This window comes from Ammodytes marinus (genome assembly GCF_949987685.1).
Source record: "Ammodytes marinus genome assembly, chromosome: 20".
NCBI classification, from domain to species: Eukaryota; Metazoa; Chordata; class Actinopteri; order Uranoscopiformes; family Ammodytidae; genus Ammodytes; species Ammodytes marinus.
Window position 1 is genome coordinate 6,425,159 of NC_137224.1, and position 11,488 is coordinate 6,436,646.

The following is an 11,488-nucleotide window of genomic DNA, read 5'->3' on the forward strand; positions in this document are numbered from 1 at the left end:
TCTGTATGTGTCTGTGTTGATGTCATGTGACATGTCTACATTAATGTACATAGTCATGGGTGTACCTGTGTTTACAAGATATCTTCATGTGTGTGATAGATTGGGAGCTGTAGACGTGAGACTTAAAGGGGCACTCCACCAGTTTAACATGTCAAAGTCAATTTACTAGTAACAGGCACTACTTGCAGTGTAATATCTTCTGTGGCTCTGGAAGAGCTCTGTCAATTCTAATCTTCCATAATTACTCAATTGACATCACCTGAGCAATCCCATTTTGGGCTTTGGGACTACAAATTTACGTTACAAACTGTAACGGAAAATGATTTGGCATACAAAAGGAAAGAAGACCTACTGTACAGAGGTGCTTTATGGGTAGAGCAGGATCCAGTTTTTTTTTTGGAGTTTGAGTTGTATAGGGACTGAATGTTTAGAGATTTCTGCCTTTGCATGAATCATTATAACAAATCATTTTTCAGCCACGCAACCAGTATTTCTCTATCGATAGCAATTTGGGTCTGTCAGTCCATCAGTTTGGTCCAGACTGAAATATCTCAACAGCTATTGGATTGATTGCTATGACACTGTTGTACAGGCATTCACAGCTACAAAACTAGCGCCATCATCAGGTCAACAATTTTGTTTTTATGACCTGCAAAGCTTGTGACAGACATGTGAGCTGTAGCATCGTCATTTTGAGCATGTTAGCGGGCTGACACTAGCATTTAGCTCAAAGCACCGCTTAGACAGCATGGCTGTGGACACTTAGGACCAGTCCCAATTCACCCCTTTACTTTAACTCTTAGCCCTTCCCCTCTGAATTATGTGTTCATGTGTAGGGGTAGGGGCTAGGGCTGGATAATCCTCCAAACAGAGGTTTTTCCAGACCCACACTCCAAAGAAAGGGCTATGATAAATCAATACAACAGAAAGATGGCTGAAGGGAAAAAAGACAGCCACAAATAAAGTTTTTCTTTAGTTAATAAAGATGCAAAAATTGCCATAACATTGGCATTATCTTAGCTTCCATGTTTATGTTTTGTGATTATGTCGTTTCAATTTATCAAGCATATCAAAAATGATTGCTAGTATCCCGAGCCTGGCCCACGGCCCGGAGCCTGTTCGGCCCAGGATGAGGAGTTCAAATGCTGTGTCGTTTAATTGGTCGGCAGTCACTCTTAAAGTTTGCAACTTTTAATTTGCAAACTTGTGACTTGAATTGTACAAGGCCTAAATTACACGAGACTCAAACTCAGACTTACGTGTGTGTGTTTGTGTGTGTGTGTGTGTGTGTGTGTGTGTGTGTGTGTGTGTGTGTGTGTGTGTGTGATATATTTGGTCGAAGCATCCACATATTCCTCTCCGCGTGTTTTACTGTTTTTTTTTTACTGTACAGAAAAATATGTCTGTGTGTGCATTTGAGAGAGAGAGAGAGAGAGAGAAAGAGAGAGAGAGAGAGTTGTATGAACTGCAGGTGTGCAGGTTTTCCCCTCCAGCTCAGCACTTACTAAATCTATATCAGGGATTATTATGTTATGTCCTGTCTGTCCTACTGTGTGTGCTTCAGTGTGCTCAGCCTCATGTACCTGACACACACACACACTCACCCGTGAGAACACTCAACCTTGATGAAGTGAAAGGACAACTTGCGAACGAACAGATGGCATCACTATCAGTGCGATTACGTAACAGAATTTGGTTTCCCACATCCATATCGATGGTTTCAGACAGACTCCATAACAATCTGCCTCAGTGTTTTAGAGGACGTTACAGCCAACAACGACAACAATAGAGCTGCCATCATCAGTCCTTTAATCTGTCTCTATCAATCAAGACTGTGTGAATTCACGCCAGGATGGGGCGATGGCTGCTCTTCTGTGGTCCTCTTCTGCATATTTCTATAACCAACTAACACCATTTAGTGTGCGTTCACAAGGCTATGCACCATATAAATCTTTCTTCCCTATTTGGTGTACCTGGCTTCATGAACGTGGCCTCAACTTTGCTCCTCTCAACCAATCTTGACTTCTGATTCACTAACTACAGTAAAGGTTAACATATTGATGCATTAACAACAGAGTTGCCAAGTTGGAAGAGACTATAAAGTATTTTTTTAATATTATATCCTCAATCTTTGCCAACATAAATACACAGGAGTCTCCTTTGAAACATTATAACGTTTGCTGAACAGCAGCCATTGTGGCCACAAGTGAAATATAGAGGCAAATGGTAAACGGTAAAGCATACTGTAAAATAAGTTGAGAAGGATTACGAACTCGGAGAACTGACTCAGTTATGTCATTTTTATTTCTTACAAATGTAACTTTTTATTTCTAAGAGAAAACATGTGAAATATAATTTTTCAAAAGCTACATAATCTAGTCTGAGAAATAAAACAATTTTGGAGCTTACTTTACTCTTTAAAGGTGGAGTCAGCGATCTGGAGAAAGCTTGTTGTCAGAATCTCCCGATCCGCTACCTGTCCATGCTTTGTGTGTGCTGAAAATAAATTTGGTGGTAAACACAGTTTAGGCTAAAGTATAAGCCAAGCGGTAGCTTAGCCTGTATCGACAATGTTGCTAACTACGGTGGGTCGGATCAAGCCACTTTGTTTTATTCCCATTTACAGAACATATGCTTAATATCAACAGTGCTTTTTAGTTTTTTTGCTCACACACTTTATGGAAAATGGATCGTTAGTAGTTATTACTGATTTTGACAACAAGCTTTATCCAGAATTACTTACGCCACCTTTACGTTTTTTAAACATGCTTTTACCTTTATTTCTATCAAACAACCATATATTTTCTAACTTAGTCGTTGCTAATATTTCATATGTATGGATTAACCAATCCAAAAAAAGAGGTCGCCCACAAAATTAATCCTTCCACTTCCACTTTGCAACTCTATACATGTATAGAATATGACTTCCAGTAGAGGAGTGTAATGCATGCAGGCCCCCTCATAACCACTCCTTCTGCTCTGCTTCTATTTTCTCTCTCTTGTCTTACCTGTTCTTTCATCCTCATATTTTTTCTCCATCCTTATCCTCTCCTCTCTTCCCTCCCTCCACTCTCCCCTGTTTCCTCCTATTTTACTTTTTCCCTCGTTCTTTCTCTTCCTCTGCCACTCTGTCCTTATATATCCCTCTCCCCCTTTTCCTCCTTTTTATCTCCCGCTCTGTTGTTAACATCCTCAGCTGTGCTCAGACCCCTGCATGAGGCTAACGCTCATAGCGGATTGGCTGTAGCTGCGTGCATGAGGAGCACTGGGGGCCCGATCAAAGGCGGGCAGGAACAGGAAATGGAACGGGAGACAGGAAGCGCCCGCCCACAGGGGCCTCGCAGCAGGTACCACCACTGTCCAAACCCTTATGTGTCCGCAGCGGTGCCTGTCTGAAAATCGCCTCAGAACACCCCCCCCCCCCCTCTCCTCCCTCCCTCACTGCGTGTGTGTCCTCAGCTCAAGCCTGTCCTCAAACCCAGCTCAGGACCTCTTGGTTCTGGCTGTCTTAAAAAAAAAAACCTCAACAACCCTCATGTGTGTGTGCCTCCAGCTCTGGCTGACCAAAATCCCAGAAACCCTGTTTTTTGTAAACCCTAGCACTGCACCCTCACATCCTGCTGTGTGTATGTGTATGTATGTGTGTCTGAATGTGCGTTTGTATTCCAACACACACACACTTGACTTGTACACAGCAACTTTTTTTGTATCCCCTTTGTGTTTTGTGTGTCTGTTGCAGTGCAGTTAAAGCCGCTATGCTGGGCTCTGTGTTGTCACGTTGACTGGAAAGAGAGAAACAGATTTGCTCTCTGCTTCCCCGTGCTTTGCCGCTTACCTTCATTGTTGTTGTTCTGACGCTGTGTGCTGCCAAGGCTTCCCCTTTGCTCTGTGTGTGTGCTGCTGATCCGTTCCCTCTGTGCTATGTTAAAGCCGCAGTCCGTCAATGTGTTTCTGTCCTGTGTGCGAATGCAGTCACAGATCCCGTTTGGTATCTTGTTGCTGTTGTGTGTTTGTGTGTAACAGTAAGTTCCAGTTTTGTTTTCGTCCTCCCGATGTCTTAGTTTTGCTGTGTGCGGAGGGGAAAGTGAGTCTCATCAGTGACGTTTTTGGAGTGAAAAAATATCATCATTGATATTTTAAAAAATAATAATAAAAGCTGAACTTGTAGGCAAGTATAATATAATATATTTGGTTTTGGATTCAAAAAAGAAAATTTTATGTCATAACTGTGGAAATTGTGACGGGCATTTTCATTATTTTATCACGTTTTATAGACCACATTATTGATAATCAAAATAATAAACATAGATCAGGATTGGTATAAAATATACAGTACATGAAATTAGATTAAATAGAATAAATCTGTTACTAATAAAAATACTAATGTCATAAAATCACAGCGAGACACGGAAAATAAAAATGATTATTTATAGATTTTAATATATACATAGCTTTAAATTTCAGAGTTGATGGGGGGGCCCCCGGTATTAAAAGCTCAGTCTTCTCTGTTTTTTTTGTCATCTCTGTTAACCTCAGGCTTACATGGATCCGATCCCATCCCGTGCCTTAAAGGTGGTCATTAAGATCTTAAAACCTACACTGAGACATTGTCCCACGAGATCTTGTAAAGAGTCTGACTGCGGCACTTTGAACCAGCTGAATTGACAGTAATTGCAAAGGTAGAGAGACAATGATTGGATTTGTCACGTAATGACGGCTTGAGTCACGATTTCATTAGAGCCCGGGCTTAAACTGGGGCACAATTTGTTAAAAATGAATAAACTGTAAATCCAAACGGTTAACGGGCGGGATGAAGGGAAAGAGGAGGAGGTAAAGCTCAGCGCTCAGCCTCTTTTATTACCTTCCTCCTCTCCTCTATTGATCAACACAAGCCCCTGATTTATCGCTCGCCGCTGCAAAGCCTGCTGGGTAATTACTGTGGCTGAAAAGAGACGGGAGAGTTAATGTGGGGGATGGGAGGCTCACGTAGACACATACAGGTTTGCGCACGCCGTCTTTTAAAGGTAGACACACACACACATTTACAGACTTGCAGCTCGCACTTGCCAAAAGCACACACACACACACACACACACACACACACACACACACACACACACACACACACACACACACACACACACACACACACACACACCTACCCTGATGGGGACCAGAATGTGTACCATGTCTCAGCAGAGTGGATCCACTAATGTTCAACATACATCATATCCTCCACATATCAACGTATGCAAATCAGTAAAGTTATATAGTAGGACTGAATTACTCCACACTATAGGAGCCAGATTCATTTACAGTGTTAATATGCTGCACCAGGAGGGTAAATAACTGTTTTGACAGTCGGATTAAAGTCACATGTTTGGTTATTCGAGTTGCAAATGTTCGGATCTGAGAGTCAAACTTTGGTGTATGTGTAAGTGATCTGTCAGTCCCTGGAGCTGAGCTTGTGCCTGACTCACAAACAGCATGGCAAAGCGATGCTTCTCTTGCACAGGGCTGCATCATTGTGTGTTTGTAGCTGTTTGCAAAGAGCGTGTGCAGCCTATACGTGTGTCTGTGTCTTCTGCTTGTAGATCCCGGTATGCTGTCGTGACCTTCCCTCTATGCAGTAGCTCACCTGACGTCAGAGCAGCTCTGTGTTTTTTGGGGATTTTTTCTCTCTCCTGCTCCACTGACACCCTCCCCCTCTCCCCCTCTTTCTTGTGTGCTCCAGTGAACAGCCTGGACCGGTCCAAGTACTGCTGACGCCCAATCAGGAGGAGGAAGAGGAGCAGGCATCGCCCAACCGGGATGCTGCTCTGGGCCCGGACCCGCCCCCTCCTCCACCCTATCGACCCCCCCTCGCCCCCCCTCGCCCCCCGCACAGCCTCAGCATCCCTCACCCCTGTGCCCCGTCCGGCCGCGGGGAGAGGAGAGGAGGAGGGGGGGAGGAAGCCGGCCAGGATGGGAGGGGGGAGGGGGGGTCCGGGGTGAGGCTGTGCGAGTTGCTGCAGGCAGGGGGGGTGAGTGTCAGACCCCTCGGGAAGCACTTAGCCATCTCCCTGCCCTCGCTTCCTCTGCGTCTCTGGGATACACACACCACCACACACACCGCGGCGGCCGCACACTACGCTCACCTTGAACCCACACACACACACCAACACACACACCCTCCGTCCTCTGCTCCTCCTCCTCCTCCCCTCCCACCTTCTCCACTGGAAGCCTGCGGTCAAAGGAATCCTCCCGCGCCCCTGTGGCAGCCCCCCAGGTCCAATTCACCCAACGAGGCAGCGGCTCAGCGTAGGCCGTGGCACGGAGCCGGCGCCGCTGCAGAAAACGGGACACGCCATTGGTCCTCCTGGAGTCTGGACCGGCCCGACGCCGTGGTGACGCCGTACGACACGCCCCCAGACCGCTGTGTCCCCATCAGGCCACAGATGTCCGGTCAGCGCTACAGCTACAGCTACAGCTACAGTTGTCAGTCCTCTCCGGGGCACTACAGCTCCCAGCATGCCCCGGGGCGACACGGGGATCCCTGCTGTGACCGCGAAGAGCCTGAGCTGTCTGAGCTTGACTCCCTTTACCAGGCCAGTCTGCAGGCTGGAAGGGCGGGTACGCACACACTCAAGCACACACATACACACACACACACACACACACACACACACTCACACACACACACAAGGTACTTCTAAGCAGGTTTTGAGGACATGGTGTGTTTACTGCATAAATGTGAAAAAATAAGTTAGGAAGATTAAGTGATATTTCTCTCATCTATTTAACTTTTATCTTGTTATATAACCTGATAAGTGATAAGAACTAATGCCCTCCTGACATGACAATCTTTATCACTTTATAACGTGATATTTATTACATTGTGATATGATACATATATCGTTATAACAAGATACTGATCTTTTTTTATTTATTATTTATTTTATACAATATTGTGATTAGCAATATACTTTGAGGCTAAGTGCATAGTTTATGTTGTAAACAATTAGTATGTATTGAAGGACACAGAGCAACTGTAATTTGCAGCAGATTCGGGGAAGTTACCGCTCTTTCCTGTTTTTTGTATCTCTGTTGTTTAAGAGGCCTCTTAGTTTGGCATTACCTTTACGAAATCAGAGAACTTAATATTAAATGAAAGGAAAATGCTTCATAGTTTGCGACACAAGATATGGAAAAAAATGTATTTGCTAAAATGATGCAACCATAAAATGTTGTATCTTTTGTTGGTTCGGTTTACAGAAAAAGTTAGATCTATTTGTTCAGTAAAGGGATGGAACATAATTTATATTGAATACAGTATGAGAACTATGTTGTGTCAAATCCCGTGGGCTAACATGTTTTACCATGCCAATTTAAGGCTACATTTAAGAACATTAGAGCTGATGTTATGAAAAAGCCAATAAAAGGGGGCCGTGTGTTGACCTCCAGCCCTGCCTGTGTGTGTTCTCAGGCTGCAGCCCATCAGAGAGGCTCATATCCAGGGTGGGAGGGCAGGTTCGCTCCAAGACCCCCAACGCAGACATGGAGAGGAGTGTGTACGGGGCCGACTGCACCAGCTCCCCCACCTACCTCAACAAGGTACCAGCACCTTCATAGTCCCTTTCTAACAGAATCCCCCCTCACGTGTTTCTTCATCAATTGGATCTGACAGACATTTTATTTTTCTCCACCTTAACAGCCAATGACGATGCGGGATCTGCGTTATGGGGCGGGACCTGACGATGGGGAAAACCTGAGGCGAATCGGACGCAGCCTAAGCGGCACAGTGGTGGCCCCACGCCGCGGCCGCCTCACTGCAACCCGCAGCTTTGTGAGTGTGTCTCCCTGTGCTCTGCTGCCTCCCTGTGGCCGTGCTGTTGAACTGCATCCACATCCGATTGTCCCGCCGTGGCACTTTATACATTGCTTCTCTTCCCCCCTCTCCGCCTGTTTGTCTCATTTCTTCCTTTGGTCCTTCGCTTTTTTCGATTTTCAATCTTTCGTCCTGTCTCTCTTTCTTTCTCTCTCTTTCTCAAAGGTGAAGCAGGCCGATGTCAGTGCCTCTCCTTGCTTACTTCCTCTCTTCTGAGTCCTTGTTGCTATGCCACCACTATCACCTCCTCCATCCTCCTTATCACCAAAAACCTTCTCATCACCACCTCCCTCCACCGCTTTACAGGTAAACACTGTGCAAGGCTCATGTGTTACACTTGTAATCTTTAAAGGAAAATGCCAGTGAGAGTCGTCTGAGTCCTTCGCTGAGCTACTTAGAGTGGAGGCTTAGCGTGTTTCAGGGCAATTTTTTAAATCAGGTCAGAGCAGTAAAGTTAAGTCTCTTGATATATTTTATTAATTTTTGCTGAATATTTTACTTTCTGGCAAACCAGATTCATCTGGCACAAAAGTAGACTTAGCCACTATTTGCAAGTAGCTTGATGTGATAACTGTGGAGAGCCAAAGGTTATTTTGATACCTTACAAAATCTAACATGTGTCAAGTATAATTAAAAGTTTCTGGAGAAATTTTCACCTTAGCTAATTTTTTCTTATAAATTCTATAAAAAATAGATATTTCCCTCTCACACAACAAGGCATTTCCCACCTCCTGAAGCTTTTCTTCGTGCTAAAATGTCACAGAAAACTGCAGACCTGTCAGGTTGGTTTGTGTCATTTCAGGTCTCTGTCTTTAGAGACTTTTTATAGTCTGACATACAGAGGTGTCTGAGCTCAGGTTTTTACATTTCTTTACTGTCAGAGTGTAATAATCACATCGCTGTGTGAGAGCTGTGGCTCAATCAAATCAAACTGAAAAGTTCATCTTGTCACCTCAAATCACCTTGAAAGGTAAAGGATGTTTGTGTGACAACAAGCAAACCAGCAAACAATTATATAGTCTGTTTTTAGACCTGAGGCACAACATATAAGGCTTTTTCCCCTCAAATTTTCTGTTGTCTTGCTGTCATCGGTGAGCACGTTCAAACTAGTATTCCAGTTATGTCTCATCTACACTTCTTTTTAACTGCAACCAAATCTACCCTCGGGTACAAATAAAGTTACCTTAACCTTAACCTTAATGTTCAGGTTTTTAGTATATAGGGTTTGTACATGCAAATACCATATTATTATATGCATGCACATGCTCATGAAGCGGCAACTGTAATGATCATGTTTACAAGGAAATGAATAACTTAATGTTCCATGTAAATGTTGTATCCCTAAACGATAAGCTTTTTTTTTTCTTTTTTTTTTACAAAATATAATGTTTAGTTAAGCACCTCTTCATCAACAAATGTATATATTATATATTATTATTATATATTAATAATATTTATCTATTACAACAACTTATTGGACTGCTTTTTCGCTTTTAATGACATTTTCTATATTTTGATGTATTTTAGCGAAATGTTGGATTTACTGTTCTTTGCTGTCATATCACCTTCTGTCTCCAGGACTATTTCAATGTTCAAAACTAAAACGTTGGTATACATTTATTAGAGCTTCACCTTCATCCTAATCTATGAGCGGTTGTTCATTCCCTCCCCTCTCTTCTTGCACCAGGAGCTGTCTGGCGGTGCAGGGAGCTTCTGGCTGTGTCTGACTGGAGTCAAGATGTCCTCTGACCAGAGTCCAGCTCTGTTTCACTAATGTCTCACCGCCCCAGACCTCCACCAATGGGGCAGCAGCGCCGGGTGTCGTCGACGGCGTCACCTTGACGACTCTGGAATGGGCTCAGGAGGATCAAAAAAATCAACTCCTTCCTAGTTCCTCCTCCTCCTTCTCGTTGATCGACATGCACACGCAAAAAACACATGCACGCACACATGCACATCTACACTGACGTAGAGCCTCCCTCAGCGCCTGCAGCAACCCTAGCTTAGCCTCTCCTTGCCTTCCTCTCCCTCCCCTGACCCCCTCCCTACCCAAAACCCTTGACCTACTATTCTGTCTATGCAGTCACTCTGACCCCCAACTACAACCTCAACCTTCCCCTCTACTTCCCGAGACTGTTTGTTTTTCTCTTCTCCCCCTGGGTTTTTCAGAGGGCAACCCTGTGCGATGGGCCTGGCGAGCATGCCGCTTTCAGTGGTGTTGTGGGCTTTTGATCGCTCCCCCGGCCCGGGTCCGACTGGGACCTGAGCCCCCCTACAGACAGACAGGACCCTCAGCTCAGGGCGGGAGGGGGGGGGGGCCTCTTAAAAAGTAGCCACGCCTCTTCCTCTTTCTTCACGGGCATTTTCCTGTTGGGACGCACACGTAGCCGAACTGGGTCTGTTTTCAGATTGGACAGCCATATTTGTTTCTCTTTTTTCGCTTTTGGGTTCTTTTTGGGTTTAGTTTTTTTCCTTCTCTCCTGTGTGCGTGCGCGCAGTCAACTTCGCCCGAGAACCAGAACTCTCTAATAACTAAAAAGTCATGTACAGAAAAACTCATGTATGAAAACCTGTATGTTAATTAATAAGACCTTATGGAATGTTGATAATGATAATTAACGAACTATTGATAAACTTTAAAGTGGTATTTCCTCATGTCTGCATTTCAAATAGGAGTGGAGTGCACTTCACAAGTGTCTAGCTGGAGTTTCCGCACCCCCCCCCCACTCCCTCCGTCTACTCTTGAACCGCTCGCCGACCTAATGACAGCTCTCCCGTTTCTACCGGGAGATTAAACAAGAAAAGCGCTTCCTTTTTTCTCTGGCTTCAATCTTCTTCCTTTCTTCCTTTCCTTCTTTATAGCTTTCTATTCGCGCTTTCGCTTTCTTTATACCAAACAGGAAATGGTAGCACCAGAAATAGGCCAATGACAGGGGAGCAAAGAATGAGAGTATGTATGTTAAGAGAACCCTTGTCTTAGGCTTTATCAATGAATACAGAGATGACTCAAGTGCGCTTTGCAAGGGCAGAAGAAGTGCACTTTACCGAAGGCTTTTTGACTGAGAGGCAGCTGGATAGAAGTCCATGGCGTTTGTTTTACTTAAAAGGCCTCAGGTGATTTCTTCAGTGGCACTTATGAATTCTCACTTTATTTATCTTTCCCCCGTCCACTGAAAGCGGTTTTGAGACCTCAGTTGTGAATAGAAAATGCTCATCTTCAGCCTGCGACAGTGTCATGTCGAATATGAATATGCTTTATATGATATATATGTATTAGAGGTATATTTTCAGCCAATGAGCTATCTTCTTCAGAGATGTCAACCATTCCTCAGTTGTACGAAGTTATTATACAGTAACACACAGCTATAACTTATAAATCCCCCCTTTTACTAAGGAGCGTTCTGAAATGTTTAGAGTACATTTATTATATGCTTTATTCTAATGAAATAGTCTATGACTTAACAAAGCCCTTATACAAACAACTGGCCAATGTAAAGTTTATTCAAGAATTTGCTGAATTGATCGATCGTTGTTACTAAAAACCAAAGGTTGGCACTTAACTCAGAGAGCGAATTTAACATTGCTGTTATAAATTGTTTCCTTTCTGTTACTGTTATTTTT

General features: G+C 44.0%; 1 protein-coding gene across 1 annotated transcript in view; it reads left to right on the top strand.

The window, feature by feature from the left end:
• The window catches only part of usp54b (ubiquitin specific peptidase 54b), a gene marked incomplete at its 5' end in the record, with an annotated part of 47,295 nt that extends 37,529 nt beyond the window's left edge, over positions 1-9,766 (top strand). Inside the window, 5 exons of the mRNA XM_080049709.1 lie at positions 3,197-3,347; positions 5,735-6,612; positions 7,466-7,593; positions 7,694-7,825; positions 9,555-9,766. Of these exons, the coding sequence (XP_079905835.1) occupies positions 3,197-3,347; positions 5,735-6,612; positions 7,466-7,593; positions 7,694-7,825; positions 9,555-9,641 (1,376 nt within the window). The 3' untranslated portion in view covers positions 9,642-9,766. The remainder of the gene's footprint in view (positions 1-3,196; positions 3,348-5,734; positions 6,613-7,465; positions 7,594-7,693; positions 7,826-9,554) is intronic.
• Positions 9,767-11,488: the final 1,722 nt, after the last annotated feature.